The sequence below is a fragment of the Scomber scombrus genome, chromosome 18 (assembly GCF_963691925.1).
Source record: "Scomber scombrus chromosome 18, fScoSco1.1, whole genome shotgun sequence".
NCBI classification, from domain to species: Eukaryota; Metazoa; Chordata; class Actinopteri; order Scombriformes; family Scombridae; genus Scomber; species Scomber scombrus.
The window spans coordinates 26,147,436-26,170,588 of NC_084987.1; the positions used below are offsets into that span (position 1 = coordinate 26,147,436).

The following is a 23,153-nucleotide window of genomic DNA, read 5'->3' on the forward strand; positions in this document are numbered from 1 at the left end:
ATTACATTCATGTTAAACATTACACTTGCATGTTGTAGCATTGTTATTGTGAGCATGGAGGCATGTGTGTGTTCATATTTAGCTCACAGCTATAACACAATATACGATATAAATCCAGTGCAAGGAAGGAAGGAGGGAAGGAACAAAGTAAGGGAGGGAGGAAGGAACGGAGGGAGGGAGGAAGAAAGGACTAAGGATGGAAGGAAGGAAGGATGGAAGAAAGGGAGGAAGGACAGAAGTAAAGAGGGGAGTAAGGAAGAAAGAAGGGAAGGAAGGAAGGGAGGAAGGAAGGAAGGAATGAGTGGAGTAAGGAAAGAAGGAAGGAAGGAAGGAGGGTAGGGAGGTAGGAAAGATGGAAGAAAGGCAGGAAGGACGAAAGGAAAGATGAAAGGAAGGAAGGAAAGAGGGATGGTAAGAAGGAAGAAAGGACGAAGGATGGAAGGTGGTAAGGATGGAAGAAAGGGAGGAAGGACAGAAGGAAAGAGGGGAGTAAGGAAGGAAGGAAGGATGGAAGAAAGGGACGAAGGACGAAAGGAAAGATGAAAGGAAGGAAAGAAGGAAGAGAGAAGGAGGAAAGGAGGGAAGGAATGAAAGAACAACATTTTGATTGACATGCTGTGTATTTGATAGTTGGGCACATTCATACTGGCTGTTATCATTATTATCTATTAGTTGATCTAAATATGATCAAATATCAAATAAAAAGGTGTTCTGATAATATATTATTACAATAATAAATAAATAAATAAATAATGTATTTTATTGTTATTATTTATATAACAATTTATTATTTAAAAGAATTTCATATATATATATTTAAATAAAAAACACCACATGTGATGTGTGTTCTTTAAACAGGAGGAACTGCAACTATCAGACAGTTATAAACTCAATGCAAGACAACTGTGTGTTGTTACATGAAAAGAATATATTTATAAAATATGTAGCCTCCAAACATTATTATATGTTAAATAACTAACCTTGACTGCCATTCATGATCTTGACATGTGTCTTTTGTTTTCTGTCTCAGTCAAATCTTCATCTTCTATGTTTCAACGTTACAGTGTTTTTAGTACCAAAGTCTTTTTGTTACTATACTTCCACCACAGCTCAACAGGGAAACACTAAGAGGGAATTTGATGCTAAAAAGACTGTAAATGTGTCAGATATCACTTGATATGACTAACTCACACTGATGAAGACTCATATAAGCTTCACATTTACTTTGAAATGACTGTGTGGACACACTGTGGATTTTGACCTCCATCACTTCCATTGAAAGCACATTTGAAGGAGATCTTTTAATAGTCAGTATGAACAGGAGGAATGATTACAGAGAGGAAAACGTCTTTCACTATTCATATGAACACCTAACTGCTGATTGAAAACATTATACTTAGATATTGTGTTCATTTGCTACATGATTTTGTAGGTTGTGTAACCTGTGCTTGTGCATAACTGCTCAGTCTGTCCTCTTTCACCCAGTTAAATTGTGACTGTGTGTGTAAAATGTTTCATATATGTTATATATCTATATATATATATATATATATAGATATATATAGATATACATATAACTGAATTAGTTAGTTAATTCTGGCAACGTTATCATAATTTATTTTTTTTATTTTTTAAGAAAAGATCATTCTTCCGAAGGCGGGACTTCCCAAATACTAACCAATGAATACATAGGACACTGGATGTGCTTTGAAAGGTCGCTCCTTGTAAATTCGTCATTCCCGGCAATACTGTCCAATAAAATTAATGAAAGTCCCTGCAGTCCCGCCTTCAAAAACCTCTTGGCCAGTCAAAACCTTGTAGTTCAACAAAGCTCTATCCGATAGGCTAAAAGGACTGCTGTGACGTGTCCCTGTGCCAATTATGAATGAAGGGGAGTTCTCTCTGACCAATGGGCGTTTAGGACGTAGACACTGAGCTTATAAATGACAAGGTGACAGTCCACCTCCTCCTACATTCATTGACTGCCGCTGTGTGTGAGACCAGCTAATCCCGGACCCTCCGAAAGCTGTAACAAACTGGTAATACTTGCTTTTCACTACACCCACACTTCATTTATACTCACTTTTAGTCCGTGTTTCAAATGCATGTGAATGTGATATTTTAACTTCTCCGTACGAGCTGTCAGGAAAACGCTTATAAAGCTAGCTTTCATTGCTAACAGTGTAGCTAGCAGGCTAGGTCGGCCATTCAATGACTTGGGTCGTAGGAATGACTTCATTAGTGTGTGTGTTCTATGTATGTGTATGTGTCGGATAATGGAGCAGTGTGGATGTTAAGAGTTCGGTTCGGCTTCTTGTTGCAATGCTACGGGGGCGTTAGCGGCGGCTCACACACCAGGCACGACGCAGCCGAGCAACTCTGACGGGCACCTGGATGTAAAATGTCTGACGCTGCGGGGCCTTGCTGGGCTCCGAGTCAGTCCGCCGCTGCAAGGACACTTCTATCGGGGGAACCCTCGGAGCAATCTCGCCCCTTGTCATTGCACCGCATAGCTAGGTTACGCTTTGTTTTAGCGGGGACTGCATCGTACCGGTTTCCAGGCCCCATGTGACCGTCTACGGTTCATTTTTGACCTTCAAGTCTACAGGCTGGTTAGCTTAGCAACTTAGCATACTCCCCCTCTTGTACCAGGGCAACCAAGCTAACTCTAGCCTGATCAGCTGGCCTTAACAAGCAGTGTAACCTTCCTTCTAGCTTTACCACTATTAATTTTATTTTATTCCCCCCCCCCCATAAAATACATGAATCATTTCTAACTGACACTCCGACTCTTGCACTAGAACCAGGTGACACTTCATAGCAGATATGTCCTCCAGCTTTCAGCTAATGGCGTCTTTAAGTGAGGGCGTTAAAGCCATTCATTCTGCAGCATGTGTGTGTGTGGACATTTAGCGGTTTATCTTAGGTTGATCCTCGCTATAGACAATGCAATTGGATTAGCCTGTTGGCTGAACCTACCCAAGAGCAAAAGACTAGAGTTGCACTACATGACCAACTTGTTCCTAGACTTGTCCTCTGTGTACTGCTGCAGTGACATTTATCCTCAAACTGATTTATTTTGACTGACGGCATTAATGCACTGGAAACTTACTTAGTTGAGCTTGTCTGTGTACTTTGACCCTGAACTGAACCTGAGGCAGCTTCTGTCTACAGTAAAGCTGTCAGGTTAGCTAAGAACAAACTGTGGCACAGAGCTGCAGCTTCCACCTCCATTCCCCTTGTTCACTGAGACACTGTAAGGTTGCAAAATTATTTAAATTCCCTTAAATTATAGACCAGCAGCCCCTGTGTCCTTGTGAAGTGGATAAATATGTCTGACATCCTTATGTTAAGGTCAGGCTCAACAATTTAAGATCAAAATTTAGATAAATCAATCAGGTTCAACTCCTCGTGTTCACCATCTGTCCATCTTTCATTGGTGTGTATGTGTAGTCTGTTAGTATAGTAGTTACACAGTACTATAACAAATGTTCTGTTTCTCCTCCTCCTTTCTTTCTTTCTTTCTAGGTTCCAACCATGTACGCCTGCGCCAAGTTTGTCACTTCTCCCGCCGTGGTACGTCAGCTGCTGCTTTTTCGGAATAATCTTGAGACAGCTGATTACTTGGGATGGTTGAGGGTTCCTAGCTTTGAAACCATCTCGACTTTAAAGAAAAAAGGCTTAACCCAATCCATTTCATTTTGGTGACATAAGCTCAGAGGTTGCTCACATTTAAAGATCCATGGCTGCAAAAGCTTCTCTGCATTCTTCTTCACCTTCAAGGACATTAGTTGTAGCTGTTGCAGTAGTCAGTGCATGGTGGCCATGTTTGGTCCATGCTCTCCATGACAGTCGCACAGCTTGTGGCATTTCCACGTCAGCTGACCCTTCAGCATGTTGGGCATCTCGGTCATGGAAGTGTTGCAGAGGACAAAGTTCCATATTTACATTGGACACTTTGTTCAGCAGGATTGACAGAACATAAACACAACATAAAAGATGATTGGAGAGACAACATGTAATTCTAAGGGAAGCTTCCAAATGTTGAAGCAGGAATCATGTAAATCAGATTTAGCCATAAGTCTCTCTCGTCTGCAACATTCACACACAACTGTCTATAAGATTTCTAAGTGCTACCACGAGAGAAACTGTTCCTACATGTTAACATCGGGGCAACTATTTTCATTATTGATCTGAGTATACAAAACTGTTCACATTATGATAAAATGCACCTGATCAAACAATTCAAAATCCAAAGACGATTAACTACAATTAAAGATGAGGAAAAGCATCAGATTGTCACTTCATTGAAAAAAAATGACTTGAGCAATTAAAGGGGACTTACTAATATTATTAGTATTATTTTCATTTCCAGCTCTATATTTCTATTTTTGGACTCTATTAGGGTAGCTTTGCATGATTCACAGTTCAAGAAAAAACATATTTATTTTATGCTGGCCCTTAACAGGCAGTCTTAGCTCCTGTCTCTTTAATGCTCCACTCTGTTCTGATTGCTTTGGGGTCACATTAGTGTTTAGTAATATTAAAACGTTTCACTAAATAAGGACTAAGACTATAATGATAATACAAGCGTAGCAGTGAGTGCTGTGTTTGGAGCAGATGATCATATTAAAGAATTGTGAGCTGACATCAGCTTGAGCTGGAAATAGAAACGTTTACAGCAGTGTGAAGCTGCTGCTTTTTGCTCAGAGATGACTACTACATATGTTCACGTTTTACGTTGTCTGACACTCTCACCATATTTAATTTCAACATCTGACATTGATATGAACATCTGACTGCACGTAAGGAGAAGCATAATAGGCCCCCTTTAATCAATTATTGCAATAGTTGCCAATTACTTTTCTGCCATCAACTAATGCTTGGTACCTGTTATCAGCCTGCTACACCTATTTCTCAGACTCTTAGTTAGATTAGCGTCTGTGGACGCAGCAAATTCACTTTTTGGTCATTTAGTATTTTTTAAAGCAGTTCTTCAGCAGCCTTAGACTTGTTAAATGAAACAATAAGAAGCAGTCTTGTTTTAAACTAATTACTAATCATGACTCCCAATTTGTAAAATCACTGTAGATTATTCCATTATTTGTGAGGACACTGACATTTTGGAAGTACTGTTGACATACAGTTTCCTTGTGAAAGCGTGTGGCTGTAATGATCCTGCTCTTCTCTGTAGCTGCGTGGAGGGTCCAGAGTCCTCGCCCGGCCAGTCTCAGTCTCCCTCTTCAACAGACCTGAAGTCACAGTGGAGCAGCAGGTGAGTGTTTGACCTCGGTCATCTTTAGAAACAACACAAACACTAGGATATGTTAAACTTCAAATCACAGTATTGATACACATCAGGATATATTACATCTTCTACAAAGTGGCTTTTAAAGGGAAAGCTACTATACAGCTGACTCATTGATTAAATGATGCAGTAGCAGCATGTACTGTAGACATTAATCTTCCCTTCCTCTCTCTCTAGGCACTGTTGCCAGTCAGCCAGTCTGCAGTCCTGAGCCGCTCCTTCCAGACCAGCGCTGTGTCCCGGGACATCGACACTGCCGCCAAGTTCATTGGTGCCGGTGCTGCCACAGTGGGTGTGGCTGGCTCAGGAGCTGGAATCGGAACAGTGTTCGGTAGCCTCATCATTGGCTATGCCAGGTAACCATTTACACACACAGCAGCAAGTATCAAACAGCTGTGGACATATCCAGCTGTGAACATTAAGTCTACTACTCATATCAGTATCATTTTATTATTTAACTTTCTGCACTAATCTCAAGTTTAACAATATAACTTTTTACATTTGTGGAGCAATTCCATGACAAAAAATAATCATGTCTTATTGGGGGTTTTTTCCTCCATATAACAAGTTTATTCACTTCTTTCTTTTCAAGATCTACAAACATGTAAATATTATTCATTTGAAAGATTTAGCTGTTGGATACGTCATATTCCTTTCCTAATTCATAACTTAATTGCTTGCTGTGATGCTCAAATGTCCAAGTGAAGGAACAACATGTGTCCTAAAAGGTTACATCACTGCAGTGATGTAACCTTTAAGGACACATATGACTCATTCATCCACTGAGATGAAAGTAAGTTTGTGTCATAGTGAAGAGTACCAGCAGGTAAATAATGAAAGCTAGTGTAGTCTTAATAGTGGATGTAAGGATTACATAGATTTTGCAGTTTAAACTAGATTTTTACTATTAAGACCTGCAGTAAGTTTAAATAGGCAGGTATTATGTATATAAGCTGTACAGGCCACTTTGTTTTACAACCAAAATGACAGCTGACAAAAATGTAATGAGCTATTTTTATAATCAGCTGATCATTTCAGTCATTTTTCAAGCCAAAATGTTTAATGTAAGGAATTACTTATTGAAATCGACTGTCAATGCCTTTTTTATTTTGCTTTTTTGTTTTTTTAAATAGACTAAACTAATTAAGAATCTACTGCTTACTGGATACTGAAAATGTAGTTGTAACCCTACTTTTTTTCAACAGTTTGGGTGATTTTGTGCTAAAATCAATACATCTCTGTGGATCTAATCCTTTAGTTTAGTGCTTTGTCTTAGTGTATTTATTTATTTGAACATGTTAAAATAACTAAATAAAATATATAGGGAGTAAAACATAAATAGAAATGATGGCAAACTTTAGATGAACAACAAAATAACCATTCAAAACAACACAAGAGAATATAGATACAATAACAAACTCACTGTACCAAATCATATAATTCCAGTCCACCTCTTCGTTCATCCTCTCTATATGTCCAAAATGTTATTTAAACAAACCATTTAGTAACAGACATGTAAAACCAGGGTAGAAATGATCAGAGACTCTGATCAAAAGAGGCCCGAGGACATTCAAACAGATGAGTAGATCATAAAATGAGAAGCAATATAAAAAGCAGCAGACCTGAACACAACCTATTGGATGATACAGCCACATTTGAAAACCGCAGTGATCAAAGTTTCCACTCTTCCACTCTAAATACGATAAGATAATAGGTGAAACATGAGTCATCAATCACATCTAGACTGTTGTGTTTTTGCGCCTTTCTTTGGTCTCCCACACACACAATGCTCTCGCCACTCTGAAGAATCATTTCTGTTGTAGTGAAATTGATATTAATCTCTGTGTACCTCTGTGCTCTCCTCCACAGGAACCCCTCCCTGAAGCAGCAGCTCTTCTCCTACGCCATCCTGGGTTTCGCTCTGTCTGAGGCTATGGGTCTCTTCTGTCTGATGGTGGCGTTCCTCATCCTGTTCGCCATGTAAAAAAACCTTTGAAACACACCCACACCTCCCTTTTTCCCCTTCTCTTACCCCCCCTCTACCTCCTTTCCCCTGGTGCTCCCTCCTTTTTTTCCTCCCTCCCCTCCCTTCCTTCTACCTGGAGGGGGGGTTTCCAGAACGGGAAACTCCGGACGACCTGTTAGGCCATTCCAATCAACGGAAGAAATTTTAAAAGGAAAAATATTTACATCTGAGGTTAACAAAACCTCCAATCCTACATTTTTATGTTCCTACACTTTATTTTTGTTTTTCTGAAGTTTTATGTAAAACCTCACTTCGGTTGAAATCTGTCCAAAATAAATGGTTGGGATAACTAAACCATCTGTGGTGTCTTCATCTTTTATTCATTGTCAGTAGTGTGAAAATGCAACAAGTGACACATTCAGATATCACTCAGGTTTTATGCTGTTCTTGAAATGATCTTGAGCTAATATGGACAAACTGTAGCATTCAGCCCACCTGTGTCTCCTCACTATTTGAAAGCAGCCAATTAATGATTTGTATCGTCTTCTCACAGAAGCCAAAGTCCCCTATTTGGACATTCTGATAGGAGCTTTAAAAATGAGTTGGTCAGCTGTGGTTTAAGGTTAAAAGCAAAGGTGTCAAAACTTGAATCAGTTGACTTTTCCTTCCTCATGGGGCAGCTGTTATCCATTTCTCTAGGTAAGCAGTAAAAAATAACTTGTTTCAGTCTTGAAGCTTGACTGGTATTTCATTAGGACTACAACTATTTTCATTATTCTGTCTGCTCTTGATTTTCTTGGTTTTTGGTTTTGTTTTGAAATGTCAGGAAGCGTATCACAATTTCACAGGAGCCACAGGTGAAGTCTATTAGTCTTCTAACCCACATTCCAAAACAAGTATTCATTCTAACAATAATAAAACAAGCAGCAAATACTTACATATATTTTGGGGAAAAAAATTTAGCCTGGAAAAAACAATTTACAAGATTCCTCAAATGTGTTGATTCATTTATTTTGTAGTGGCTAATCTAATCACCTCAGAATGAATGTCTGCAGACATTTAATTTTAATACTGTGAAGAAATGAATGGAAACAAATAGCTGCACTGGAGTCTGAGCACATCCAGCAATTCAAACATCTAAAACACTACAGGAAGCTTTATAGAGGTTGAACCAATGCAAAGTGTTTTATTTTGTAGTAAGCCACTGACATGCAAAAACAGGTTCGGTACTATAATGTAAGTAAATACGCAACAGAGTTAATCTAATTACAATATTTGTTATATCATATATGTCCCTGTTGTATTTAGTTATCACATGGTAGCAAGACTGCATTAGTACCCCCAAGGGCCCCTGGGCATGTCCCCTAAACACCTTTTATTTTATTGTGATTGGATAACGCTGAGACCTTGCAACTCCATATTTAGTTTTGGACATACTAGTCAAAGTCAAGTCAAATGTTATTTATAAAGGTAAACTCAAATAAAGTGCAAGTGTAAAACAAGATAAACAAGTCCAATCAAACACACATGTGCACACAACTATACACACCTAACCAAACACTGTCATAAAAAGAAAAGTTTTTAACCTGCTTTTAAAAATGGTCACTGATGTGGCGCCTCTGACTGTTTCAGGCAGGGTATTCCACCTGTGTGGGGCATAAACACAACAAGCTGCCTCCCCTTCCTTAGTTTTTGTGCGAGGTATAACTAGATTTCTGCTGCCTGTGGATCTGAGGGTTCTTGCTGGTGTGTAACTGATGAGCATGTCTGTTATGTACTGAGGTGCGAGGCCATTTAAAGCTTTGTAAACCAGGAGGAGGACTTTGAAATCAATTCTCGCCCTGATGGGTAACCAGTGCAAAGATTTAACCCTCCTGTTGTCCTCGAGTCAGGGAAAGAAGGATGGAAGGAAGGAAGGAAGGAAAGATGGAAGGTGGGAGGAAAGATGGAAGGATGGAAGGAAGGAAGGAAGGAAGGAAGGAAGGAAGGAAAGAAAGAAAGATGGAAGGAAGGAAGGAAGGAAAGATAGAAGGAAGGAAAGAAAGGAGGGAGGAAGAAGGAAGGAAGGAAAGATGGAAGGATGCAAGGAAGGAAGGAAGGAAGGAAGGAAGGAAGGAAGGAAGGAAGGAAGGAAGGAAGGAAGGAAAGAAGGAAAGAAAGATTGAAGGAAGGATGGAAAGATGGAAGGAAGGAAGGGAGGAAGGAAGGAAAGATGGAAGGGAGGCGGAAGGAAGGAAGGGAAGGAAGGAAGGAAGGAGGAAGGAAGGGAGGAAAGAAGGAACAGTCAAAACAGACGGGGTCAATTTGACCCGGGAGGACGACATAAGGGTTAAGAACGGGAGTGATGTGTTGATATTTTTTAGTTCCAGTGAGAATACGTGCTGCTGCATTTTGAATTAGTTGTAACCTGTGAATACTGGATTTTGGAAGACCGGTGAAAAGGCCATTACAGTAATCTAATCTACTTGTTATGAATGCGTGGATTATTTTTTCAGAATCGGATTTTGACAGGAAACTTTTTAGTTTGAGATGATAGAATGCTGTTTTTGTAACGTGGTTGATATGAGTTTTGAAATCTAAATTACTGTCCATTATTATTCCCAGATTTCTTGCTGTAGGTTTGCTCTCCAGAGACAGACAATTGAGATGTGCTGCAATTGTCTGTCTCTGAGCTTGTGCGCCAAAAATAAGTATTTCTGTTTTGTCTTTGTTTAGTTGTAAAAAGTTTTCTGTCATCCAAAGATTGATATCATTGATACATTGAGTGACAGAAGGGAGATAGATCATCAGGATATAGTGAGCATCACTATAGCATAATTATGGTAATTATGTTATGTTTCTGTATGACATGTGAATGTTATGATCAACCGTGTCAAACGCAGAACTGAGATCGAGTAGTACAAGGATGGATATTTGTTTGGAGTCTGTGTTTATATGTAGATACTAGGTCTCTAACAGTGACTATAATTATCAACATCAAGAGAATGGGTCAAGTCTTGTGTCGTATTTCTGTAGAGCCTGATCAAAATAAATAAATAAAACTTAATATCTTGCAGTTTTTTTTTTTTTTTTTTTTTTTTTAAATCTAATGATGTAACATGAATAGATGTTACATGAAAGTAAATCAACGGGCAAATGTGGGCACCAAAAGGCCTCCATAAAGAGGAGTATGTGAGGAAGTGGTACAAACTAGGTTATACATAATAAATGTCTTGATTGTGATACTGCTAATGCCATCACAATATCTCTGTGTGGCTTGGACTTCATAATATAAAAAAATAGATTTAATCTGATTAACATTATTATTTTTAAAAACATTTTTCCATACATTTGTTAATTTAATAAGTAAATGTTTAATGTTGACCTCTTCTTGCTGTGATATTCGCAACTTTTATTTTGAAGCTTCCTACCGGATGTACTGTATTTTATCGTTTGAGCGGATCTTCACCACATAGAAATCAGACCCTGAAGTTGCGTTTTACGAGCGGACTGACAGGGAAGTGCTCGGTAGAAAATCAAATATTCTCCTAATATATTCCTTCTAACTGATAACAAGCGGGCGGTGTGTCGATTTGTAGGCCGCGACGAGGCGGACGAGCTCATTTCACTGACGACTTGATACTTTTTTTGGAGGCCCGGGGGAAAGAACCAGTTAAGCTAACGATACATAGCCACCATGTCGTGGGAAGAAATGCCTTGTTTTCTGGCCTCGCCTCTGCGCAGTTCGCCTGCTCTCTGATCCCAGTGGACAACAAAACAAGTCGACGTAACTTCGCACTCGGCTGTCAATGTAGCTTAGAGTTAGCATTATAAATTAAGTCAACACCAGTGGTTTAACACAGGCTTGCTAGCCGAGCCATGGCGGACAGCTTCGGAAAGGAGTCCAGCGGCGGTGCCCTTGGCATAGGCGTTACCGGACAAGGCGGCGGAGCTTCGCTACTGCCGACTTTGGCCAACTCTGTGCCGGGTGGACACTCTGTAGCCAGCGGTGCTCACTCCAGCTCCAACCTGGCCTCCCCTCCTCCCGCTGCGGCGGCGCATAGTGGCCTTACCGCTTTCACAGCTACCACAGCCGGGTTTGGGAACACATTCACCCCCGGCTCCTCTCCATCGGTCGTGGCCGTGTCTCCGACCCTACACGCTTCCTCTCCTCTCACTGGTGTGGGGCTAGGGGTCGGCGGGGTGGCAGGAGCAGGCCTCCTGTCCCAGATCCACGCCACTTCCTGGGACCCAACCCTCAGTACGGACTGGGACAACGAGAAGGCTTCCCAGCAGTGCATCCTGAGGATAAAGAGGTAATACAAACACTTCACTTCAATAATACACAAGTGTGTCTGTGTTGTGTGTATTTAAGGAAGCTGAGGCCTAATGGTGGTGATTAAAAATCGAAAGTAAAAGCTTATCATGAAGTTGCTGTCATCACTGTCGTTAAACTTTACAGAGGACAGAAAATTGCAAGAAACTCAAGACTTTACTATAATTAAGACAAAAAAAATAAACAGAACACTACACTGACAAAAACATTTATTAATCATCGTCGTTTGATTGTTGTCATGTTGCCAAAACATAGTAGTCTGCTTAAGTACAGTTTGAGCTACTTGTAATCTATTTATTTCTATCTATTTATTATTGTGATGTAACTTTCTACATCTCAGAGGGAAATATTGTACTTTCTACTCCACTACATTTATTTGACAGATTTAGTTACTTTTCAGATGAAGATTTGACACAATGGATAATATAACAAGCTTTTAAAATACAACACATAGTTAAAGATGAAACCAGTGGTTTCCATCCTTTTTGTCTTTTGACGTCTTACAAAAAGCAGTGTGTAGTCGGCTCACATTTCAGATGCTTACGAGTTCTTAACAGTTCCACCAAATAGTGATTTTCCCTCTAAACTTCTCACATGCTTTCATTTCAATAAATGTTCAAATGATCCAATATTTCAGCAAAAATCAAAGATTAGAGAAAAAGTCCAAAAACTGAAAAGAAGTTTGTTTTTTCTTCTTTCCTCTCCCATTAATCATCTCACCACCCCTCACATTTATCTGCTGACCCTTTGGAGGGGCCCCACCCCTAGGTTGGGAACCACTGGACTAAACTAGCTAACTGTATATAAAGTAGTGTAAACTAGCTCCACCTCCAGCAGCTACAACAGTAACATGCTGCTCTAACACTGATGCTTCACTATTAATAATCTAATGATGTCATAATAATAATATATCAGTCAGAGGACCAAACCACTACTTTTACTGTAATACTGCATACTACATCACTCATAATACTGCAGTACTTTTACTGTAATACTGCATACTACATCACTATAATACTGCAGTACTTTTACTGTAATACTGCATACTACATCACTCATAATACTGCAGTACTTTAACTGTAATACTGCATACTACATCGCTCATAATACTGCAGTACTTTTACTGTAATACTGCATACTACATCGCTCATAATACTGCAGTACTTTTACTGTAATACTGCATACTACATCACTCATAATACTGCAGTACTTTAACTGTAATACTGCATACTACATCACTCATAATACTGCAGTACTTTTACTGTAATACTGCATACTACAGCGCTCATAATACTGCAGTACTTTAACTGTAATACTGCATACTACATCACTCATAATACTGCAGTACTTTTACTGTAATACTGCATACTACATCGCTCATAATACTGCAGTACTTTAACTGTAATACTGCATACTACATCACTCATAATACTGCAGTACTTTTACTGTAATACTGCATACTACATCGCTCATAATACTGCAGTACTTTTACTGTAATACTGCATACTACATCACTCATAATACTGCAGTACTTTTACTGTAATACTGCATACTACATCGCTCATAATACTGCAGTACTTTTACTGTAATACTGCATACTACATCGCTCATAATACTGCAGTACTTTTACTGTAATACTGCATACTACATCGCTCATTATACTGCAGTACTTTTACTGTAATACTGCATACTACATCACTCATAATACTGCAGTACTTTAACTGTAATACTGCATACTACATCACTCATAATACTGCAGTACTTTAACTGTAATACTGCATACTACATCACTCATAATACTGCAGTACTTTAACTGTAATACTGCATACTACATCACTCATAATACTGCAGTACTTATACTGCATTGGTGAGACGCCACCAGCTGTAAGTCAAATAATACATTTTCCCGATTTGTGTGAACTGATCCTTTAAATAATCATTTATCTTCACATAAAGCTTAAGATCAACATTTTAAATGTTCCTCTACTTTTACCAACATTTTTTTCTTTCCATGTCTACAATCACTTTGTCCTCTCTGGAGTCTCATCTGTCTCCCTCCCTCTCTGTGTCTGTCTGCAGGGACATCATGTCCATCTACAAGGAGCCTCCACCGGGCATGTTTGTCGTCCCTGATCCTCAAGACATGACCAAGGTAAAGTGTCAGGGGCTTCATTTAAAACTGCAAAACATGACTTGAGAGATAAGTTAATAGATATAAAGTTGATGAAGTGTAGCGTAGTGTAGTCTGGAGACACACGAACCAATCAATCAGTCAAACTTTATTTATACAGCAGCTTTCAAACAGGTTCATGTAGTTCAACGTGCTTCACAGTTGATTGACACGCTGATAATAAGACAGAACAAGTGACAACATAAAGAAAAGGAAGAAAAACAAAGAAGAAACTACAAAGAAGAAATTGAGACCAGAGAAAATAAGAAGGATATAAAAAAAAAAAAGAGAGAGACAGAATTGAAGCCACATTTTATAATGATGCTCGTCACATATTTAATTTCCCTTCATAACAAAATATTATTATGTAGCAGCTGCCATGAACATTCTCATGCTGGATGGCAAATTTGATACAGTTCCCATTCTTGATGTCTTTTATTCCTGATACAATAAATAGAAAGGAGCAGCACACTGTGTGCCATACATTCACTGTTGTCCTTTGTCCATTCAACTGCAATATGAAACATAACTGACAGTAAAGCTAACTGGTCTTGATGAGGGTCAGTGTGTGAGAGTACGCAGCTTTCCTAACATAATAACTTTATACATCCGGTGAAAAACAGCAGTATATTTTAGAATTGTGTAATACTGTGCATATATCTCACCAACACTGATTTAAATGAGTTGTCAGTGAGGTGGTGTCCATGCTGCAATGCACCGGAGACGCCTGCACATATACCGACTGAATATATATCGATCAGCCGGTATTCCCCCATGACAGATAGATCAGTATCAGTGTGTATGTTGTCTAATAATCACCCATATATTTTTCTTTTTTTTCTTTATGTCTTTATGTTTGATCCTTTTTCTTAATTCAGGTTCATGTTTTTTGTTCTATGTGTTTTTATTTATATTTATTAAATTCCCTGTAAAGTTTCCTCTTTCCTGCACTGATGTCATTTAATACAATAAAGTGTATTGTTAAGCTGTAAAATCTCACGACCTCTATTACATACAGTATCTTTGTCGAGTGTTTGATAACCACTACAGACCAATACCATATTAGAAAGTAAAGAAATTCCAAGTATGGATATATTGGCCGATCATTTTATTCATACAGAATATACATGTCTATTATAAACACACATTGTTTTCATAAACACTTGTGATAACGATGTAATTGAGCCATGATATTTTACTGTTAAACAATAAACGCTTCACTGGGAATTCAATATTATTTTAATATTATAAATAACAAAAAAATATTTACATGTATATTAAACTTCAATGAAGGAAAAGGGTATACAAAAAATGCTCCCTAAATAACTTTAAAAAAAATGATCAGTGCATATCAGAAAACATATGCATGTATTTGCGGATTATATATCGGTCGGGCTCTAATAAACACATTTGAGGGATCGTTGTAAAATGTGTGTTTATGTATATATTTTGTTTATAAACAATCTATCAGCTGATATTGGAATTCTTTCATTCTTTCGGAATTGGCCCCAAAAATCCAGTATCTGTTGAGCCCTAATATCGACGGACACCTTGTGTACGCTGCATTTTGGAAGTTAAATAGGCAATCAGTTACCAAGTTACGGGTCAATGCTGAGATCTGTGAACGCAGCACCATCATTAACAATAGATCAGGGGTCAGAAACACGAGCGGTCAGACGATCTGACAGGTTGGAAACAATCCTACAGGTCAGTTAAAATTATTTAGAAGAGAAAACAAAGACAAAGAGTACAACTACTGCTCTGTTTGTTGGAAACATCCATCTCACACTAAATTAGCAGAAATATTAATTATTAACTAATTTTAAAGAGAAGATAAACTGAAAATATGATCCAAGGATTAATTTTAACAATAGTCCTGTTTCCATTAAGGAAGTTAGTTAAGTAAAATGTAGGAGGCAGGAACTTGGCAGCTGTTGTGTCTCCATTGCAGAGTAGGACCTTGATAGGACCCACCACACTCTGGAGGTGACCTAATCATTCTGCAACAGTTTCCATCATAAAATGGCGCTTATTTTGGCGCTTTCTGTTGACATCACATCCTGCTTTGAGTATAACCAAACAGCGCTGAATCAACCTCAAGACCCACGCAGGAATTTTTCAGGGCCACACAGAGAACATACCCCGTGTCAGGGACTCATTATGCCCCTGTATAAGTTCCGGAAGATTGTTCTTCAGCGGCGGTTCCCGCCATGGAGACACGCACCAATGGTCACGGCCCCGTAAAATTACCCCGAAGTCCCTGCAGTAGAATCGGCCCTAATATGACCTCAACTCAAGGTCCATTTGCGAGCTTTTTCCAGCGCATTTATCCACATTTCAACATCTCCTTTTCCGGATTGAGCTTTGTTTACGATTAGCAATCTCTATAGCAACTGGAAAAACTCCCATTTGCTGACGAAGCCTGTGAGCTGCAGATGAAAAAGCGCTGGAAAAAGCTAGTAAGCAGACCTTGAGTTTAGACATTAATGCTTAACAGATACATTGAATTAGTCCTTGACTTTTTAGAGAAACTGGGATTTGACAGATAATGTGGGCATGTTGGCCAGTGTCGGGGTTTTTAGCACCATGTGTCACACTGATTGTATGGATAGGGGATTCCAGTTTAACCAGAGTGAAGATTTTAGGTCATGGAATCACTGAAACTTGTCATCCTTCTCATTTGTTCATTTTCTCCCTCGCAGCAGGATATTTTCTGCTGTTTTCTAGGTCAAATTTTCTGCACTGTGGCATATTTTCTTATGATCTCTCTCATCCATCCCTTTGTTTCACCCTTCTCTCACCGCCCCCTCTCTCTCTCTTCACACCCTTCCAATGTGTCTACTGCGCTCAACATACTTTTATTTCCTTCTTTCCCCACAGATCCACGCTTTGATCACAGGGCCGTTTGACACCCCGTACGAGGGGGGATTCTTCCTCTTCCTGTTCCGCTGCCCCCCCGACTACCCCATCCACCCCCCACGGGTCAAACTCATCACCACCGGGCACAACACGGTCCGCTTCAACCCCAACTTTTACCGCAACGGCAAGGTCTGCCTTAGCATCCTGGGGTGAGTGTTGCTTAATTCCAGAATTTTGAAATAAACTAAGGTTGGTTGGTCATGGTGAAAAACAAGTATAATACGTGTGTGTGTGTGTGTGTGTGTGTGTGTGTTTGTGTGTGTGTGTGTGTAGGACATGGACAGGTCCAGCATGGAGTCCAGCTCAGAGTATCTCATCTGTCCTCATCTCCATCCAATCTCTGATGACGGAGAACCCCTATCACAATGAACCTGGCTTTGAGCAGGTATTACTGTGTTTCTTTTAGTGGGTAAATCCTTATTTGTAAATGTGGCTCAGAGGCTTGACCCCTAACGGCACATTGTAGGATTTAAGTTGAAACCATATATGTTTTTAAAAATGTAAAAAGTACATTCTTCATCATTATAAAAACTAAAATAATGCATCACACCCATCATTTCTTCAATTTTTAGCCTATTTTTCTAAATGTGTGTCACACTCTGACTTGTATAAGTATGGACATTGTGACAGCTCCCTAAAAAAGTGAAGCCAAAGCATCTCGAACGCCCTCTGGTGGCTGGCTGCAGTATAGGTCTACAATCCCACCCCCTCCATGTTAGCCAAACTTAAAAAATCAAAAGTACATGTCATGGTTTTTGTCATTTAAGTCGTTCTTATCACACTGATGTTTGTCTAAGTGCTCATTTTGTGATAAGTTTGTGTTAGATTAGTTATTTGACGATATGTAAAAAAGGGGGCGTGACATCATGATTGACAGCTGTGACAGCCGTTCTCAAACCTCCGTCAGACAAAGGTTTGAGATCGGCTGTCAATCATGACGCCACACCCCCGTTTTTTATATTGTCAAATCATTCATTCAAAACAGTTACTGTACTGTGCAGACGTGCTCCAAATGACGCCACAAAAACAAGATGGCCGCTCCTGAAGATGTGATATTTTGGCTTCACTTTGCGACTGGAAGTGGAGGAACGTCGTCCATATTTATATACAGTAACTGGGTCACACAACACCTACCAGCAAAACTGAACAGCTCAAAAGAGAAATGTCTACCGTTTTGTTATAGAGGGTTTCCATAAAGTCTCTTTACAATTGAACAAATGTATTACAAAAGTCATTTAATAAACCTCTATTACCCCTTTTCCACCAAAGCAGTTCCAGTGCTGGTGCCAGCAGAGCACAGCTAACTCACAACGCAAATGTGTCTGATTTTCACCATCAGTCAAATGTTCAAGGGATAATTCACTCTTTATCTATTCACCGCGGTCTTGTTCGTTGTGGTTGGTTTCAATAACCCCGCCCCCTGCCCCCTAACGTAAGTGGTTCTTTCTTCTAGCCCAGCAAAGAACTGGTGCCACTCTGGAACGGTTTTTTTGGCCCGGAGCCAGTTCTTTGTCTGTGGAAACAGGAAAACCAGTTCCAAATTAAGCACTGGCCCAGAACCAGCACTGGAACTGCTTTGGTGGAAAAGGGGGATATATGGGCACCATTAGTTGCACGAAGCACATCAAGACAATACTCGATTTCTCGCCATGTTGGCTGTAGCAGAGCCTCATCAATGGTGGCAATGGCATCAGTGATGTTTAGCTTCAGGTCGTTGATGTGCCGTATCTTTGTTCCATACACGATACACAAATGCAATGTGATTAAAACCTTTGTATATTATTTGTACTAATATGAGAAATTATGTTTACTTTAGATAATTCCACTGAAATATAATCAGGTGTGATGTTCCATGACTAATATATTTTACGAGCTGACCCGATGTGGCCTGTGTATGTGTTTCAGGAGCGCCACCCAGGGGACAGTAAGAACTACAACGAGTGCATCCGCCATGAAACCATGAGGGTGGCTGTGTGTGACATGCTGGAGGGCAAAGTTCCTTGTCCTGAAGCTCTGTGGTAAGTTTAACCTCCTCTTCCTCCATCTGTATCAGCCCTCTTCGTCCTGCCTATCAGCTGATAGATGTGTGCGTATGTGTGTTTTTAGGAGCGTGATGGAAAAGTCCTTCCTAGAATATTATGATTTCTACGAGGGGGTCTGCAAAGAGAGACTGCATCTGCAGGGACAGAACATGCAGGTGACTATATTTATTTTATTTTTTATTTTGTATGTCATACTATGTCAATTAACTTTGTATATGTTTAGTGAGAATGTGAGGAAAGTCTGTGAAATGAATATTAATGATACAAAGATTTTCCAATATATGTACTATACACTGTTTTGATAGTGACTGGGAGTCATTAATAAGGGAGCAGAATGTACTTGCACAGTTGGTTATGTTTTCTGTGGGGAAAATAAATAAAGTTTTTATTTCTTTTGAAAAAACACAAACATTAAGTGATAACTCATCAGTGAGGATAGAAGGATTGTATAGAAAAGGACAAAATTGAGAACATGAGTTTCATTTATTTACAGTCCAGTCAAAGGTTGGACACACTTTCTTATTCAAAGGAATGGGAAAATGTGTCCTGTATATTTTCACATAACAAAATATTGTTTCCAATGCGGCAAAAAGATAATCCTTTATTAGCCCAATGGTGGAGAAATTTACAGTGTTACAGCAGCAAAGTGGATAGTAAAAATAGAAGAGCATCAGTAGAAAGAATCAAGAACAAGAAATAAAAAGAATAGTAGAAAAAAAATATGTTAAAAAATATTAACATTATGAACAAGCGTAATATTGGTGTTGTCAGAATAATAATATACCTGAGTGAACGACATTTAAAACAATATATCTTGGAAACCCATGTAAAATAATATTTTTTACATCACAACACTGACAGTAGTCTCGGAAGACTGTAGTAGAGAAAACATTAACCTCATTCTATTAGTCTTGCTGCTAATGTAGTTTTATTGCTGGGCCAGTACCACTGTTAGAGGGAGGAGGGGTTGTCTAAGTCTAATAACATACTGAGCTTTTTAGCTGTTATCCTAACAAGCACACTACAGCGTCTTTCGGACATGCACCCCTTTCCATTAATCTGATGGCAGTTTAACATGGTCAGTTGTGCATGAAAGTCATAACAGCGATCTCAGTAGTTTGGACTTTTCAACACGACACAAGTCTGAATGGAATGCTTTCAGATTAACAAAAGCTGCAGCAGCACAAGATAAAACATGCAGAGACAGAGAATAGTAAGCCTTGTTCCGTCTTCTAACAGCATTGTTATAAATTGAATTGGCCTTTATATGTTAAGCACACAATCAGAAGTGTGTATTTGGTAAATTGGACTGCAAATATGCTTGTAGGATGCAGCAAACTGAGGAACTTTGCACTCAGCTCACCTCTGTATTTCTATGTCCCCTCCAACCTCCTCTACTCAGGACCCATTTGGCGAGAAGCGTGGTCGTTTTGACTACCAGGGCCTCATGGCTCGCCTCGGCGCCACTCACAGGCGAATACGTGAGAAAAACCTGGCGGAGGACAACCACAACGATGACGATTCAGACTCAGACACCAGCTCCTCAGGGACGGACCCCGACAGCCAGGGCAGCTCCCAGCCCTGACTCCCTCCACGGTGCTGGACTCAAACCCCCGGTCCAAGAACTAAATACAAAGGGACCTTTTTTGTTTTGTTTGCAGTGGAGGAACAACATCACAGAAGAGAATGTGATGCCTATGTTTCAGGGTTAAGGACTGAATAATAGCTTCTGTTGTATGGCTGTTGCAGAGAGAGATAGAAAAAAGATTGTAGTGCTCTCTTGACATTGACCATACTGCATTGAAAATGAAAACCATCCGCTAGTCAAATGCTGGCAAATTTGGCCTGTAGCGGTGCATTTATGCTACTTTTGTAGCTAACCAGCTATCATTTCGACATCCTGCGTTATTCTAAAACTGGAGGCGGCTGTCCAGATGCCTGATAGATTTTAAGATCAACCGGCCGTTATTTGCGTGAAGATCTAAATGGTTAGTTTCATAGCTTGAACCTTTGAATGAGTAGGAATGGACACAAGCACATAAGGCAACATTCTAAGGCAGTCGTTCCACACTGACCCACAAACCCAAAAAGAAATCTAGTCTTTACAGCTCTATAAAACATTTTGTATACCCTTTACTCATGCAAAGTCTATCTGGTGGAGATCTACTGACTTGGGCTCTTAAGTCAAGGCAGGTTTGGACTAGACGAACAGACCATTTACTGACTGAGTTAGGGCTGAATTGGTTGGACCAGTGGAAGATGACGGTGTCCATCAAGGCAGCACTCTGCAGGCTCTCCTTCAAAGTAGCCTGGTGTACACGTTTGTAATGGACCTTTTGCAGTAGAAGGTGGTTGTAGGAAGCGATCATTTGCAGAGGCTTCGCAAGTCACGTGCCTTGTCTCCTCTGGCCGAGGTAAAGCCACGCCACGGCTCTTTCAGACTGGACCTCAGCTGCCTCCACAGCCGGGCCGCATAAAACATCAGCAGCTCTAAAAACAATGATTCCTGTGTATTATATGAAAAAAAAAAAAAAAAGAGTTCTGCTTAGCTTTCAGTTCCAATAGTGCTGTTGACTTCACAGTAAATCTGTTTACCAGAGAAGAAGCCGTTTAGGAAAAATGTCACTTTCATTGACATCCAAACGTTTCACCCTCTCTGTTCTACTGTTTTCTCATTGTGCTGAAAGGAATGATAATTTGCAGTATGTAGGACGCTTCATTCAATTCAGTTGTTGTTGGGGTTGTCGGCTCTAGTGATTAACCAATCAAGACACAAATCAAACCATCCTGTACTCTAGCTAGATCCAGATGGGCTAATGGAGGCAAGACAAGAAGAACCTTCTATATAACTGTCCATGTGTTCACACACTGCAGGTAGGGCAACTCTGTCACTTTGTACAGGCTAAAGGAGGGGACAACTAAAGACATCAATATAAAGGTTTTTTTCTAAAAAAAAAATCTAACACTTTGTAAACCCCTAACTAATAGCAGTTATTTCATGTGCACCCTAACCCACCACTAGATGTCAGGCTTGACACAGATTTGGTTTTAGGGGGAAATCAGGCACTTACTAGCCAACCTTTCTCAGCTGACACTTTATTTCTATCTATGCATGTGTTGTCAGCCATCATGACAAAGGAAACAAACAACAAACCTGTTAACAGAGTTGCTTGCAGTGTGAACACAGTCAGGGCCGTTTAGAATCACAAAGGGACTTGTTTGACGAGAAGAGAAGGAAGCAGAGTTTTTCAAGTCTATCTTAATACAATATACATACATGGAAAGTTATATGTAGCTGTCATCATTTCTCTTATCTATACTGACTGTGATAGACAAGTGATACATTGTGTCTCAACAAGAAATTTTGTTCTGTGCAAAAATCCATCCTAGAGTTCAGCTTAAGGTAATATCTAATTTTAATTATCTAAAGATAATATCTTTTGTATTGTGTTAAGATAGACTTGTGGAAAGCAGAATCCATCTTTAAATCCAAATAGATTTTTATAGAAGCTTTCCAACGTGATGAAAAGAGGTCAAACAAAGAAGAAAGAAGTTGCTGGTTGGTTGGTTGGTTGTGTTTGTTTTATGTCCTGTCTGCCTTCCATTGTCCTCCAGCGTCTGCTTTTAGCTCTCTACAGCTATGTTGATGTTAAGAGCAGTGTGCCTCTGACCTCTGGTCAGGTTAGACTCTGCTGAAGATTAAAATGGGATTACTAATATAGGGCATTCCTTTTTATTTGTTTTATTATGTTATAGAATGGTTATGAAAAGCAGCACCTAGCAGAATATATGTGATTGCCAAAATGTTGATTGCAACACGCTTCCTGAAAGTGGAAGTGAAGAAATCATATCCCTGTTTGGTTGTGTTGTGTTGTGCTTATAGCAGGGTTCTTCTGTGGCTCTATAAAGTCTGGATTACTGACAGAAATGATCATTTCCAGGTCTTGAAAAAATGTTGGTATTGTACAGAAGTTCTGGAAAAGTACAGAATAAAATGTTGTTCAGTCCTGATACATGTGACCTATACTTTTTGTTGTTGTTAATAAGAGTTCTTCATGGGTCCAAAATGTTGGACCCCATCCAAAGTGGACCTGTGGTAAACCTACCCAAATCCTATGTGCATTTATTAAGTTTCAAAACAGAAATATGTTCTAAATATGACCAAAGGACAGTCACACCTTCAATCAAAATGCTGAAAATGGTATGTTAGTTGAAGTGTAGGGCCAATGTAATGTAATGTAATGGCATACAGTTTCTCTGACAGACTCAGAGGGGAAAGCATTTTTTCCCTTAAAATATATTTAAAAAAATATATTAATTATTTAGCTTTGAAACTAGCAAATATATTATACAGGAGGAATATATTTGTGTTGAACATAGATGCTGGTATGTAAGTATGTAGGGGCTGATAGTATCTTTTGTTTTGTTTTAAA

The 23,153-nt window shown here is 39.4% G+C and overlaps 2 protein-coding genes across 2 annotated transcripts; both read left to right on the forward strand.

The window, feature by feature from the left end:
• The first annotated feature begins 1,962 nt into the window (after window positions 1–1,962).
• Window positions 1,963–7,628, forward strand: atp5mc1 (ATP synthase membrane subunit c locus 1). The gene is made up of 5 exons (XM_062438325.1): window positions 1,963–2,039; window positions 3,529–3,576; window positions 5,195–5,275; window positions 5,486–5,664; window positions 7,178–7,628. The coding sequence occupies exons 2-5, from the start codon at window positions 3,538–3,540 to the stop codon at window positions 7,290–7,292; spliced, it is 414 nt and encodes a 137-aa protein (XP_062294309.1). The 5' UTR covers window positions 1,963–2,039; window positions 3,529–3,537; the 3' UTR covers window positions 7,293–7,628.
• Window positions 7,629–10,758: 3,130 nt separating this feature from the next.
• Window positions 10,759–22,733, forward strand: ube2z (ubiquitin-conjugating enzyme E2Z). The gene is made up of 7 exons (XM_062438324.1): window positions 10,759–11,569; window positions 13,669–13,741; window positions 16,640–16,827; window positions 16,952–17,063; window positions 18,584–18,696; window positions 18,785–18,875; window positions 20,123–22,733. Exons 1-7 carry the CDS (start codon window positions 11,133–11,135, stop codon window positions 20,303–20,305), a joined length of 1,197 nt encoding a protein of 398 aa, XP_062294308.1. The 5' UTR covers window positions 10,759–11,132; the 3' UTR covers window positions 20,306–22,733.
• The last annotated feature ends 420 nt before the right edge of the window (window positions 22,734–23,153 follow it).

Excerpts from the sequence above, each read along its gene's own strand:
- ube2z (XM_062438324.1), top strand. The coding sequence starts at position 11,133 with ATGGCGGACAGCTTCGGAAAGGAGTCCAGCGGCGGTGCCCTTGGCATA. Across the intron at positions 11,570-13,668 it reads TGCATCCTGAGGATAAAGAG|GGACATCATGTCCATCTACA; the intron begins GTAATACAAACA and ends GTCTGTCTGCAG. Across the intron at positions 18,697-18,784 it reads CCTTGTCCTGAAGCTCTGTG|GAGCGTGATGGAAAAGTCCT; the intron begins GTAAGTTTAACC and ends GTGTGTTTTTAG.
- atp5mc1 (XM_062438325.1), top strand. The coding sequence starts at position 3,538 with ATGTACGCCTGCGCCAAGTTTGTCACTTCTCCCGCCGTG. Across the intron at positions 5,276-5,485 it reads AAGTCACAGTGGAGCAGCAG|GCACTGTTGCCAGTCAGCCA; the intron begins GTGAGTGTTTGA and ends CTCTCTCTCTAG. Across the intron at positions 5,665-7,177 it reads CTCATCATTGGCTATGCCAG|GAACCCCTCCCTGAAGCAGC; the intron begins GTAACCATTTAC and ends TCTCCTCCACAG.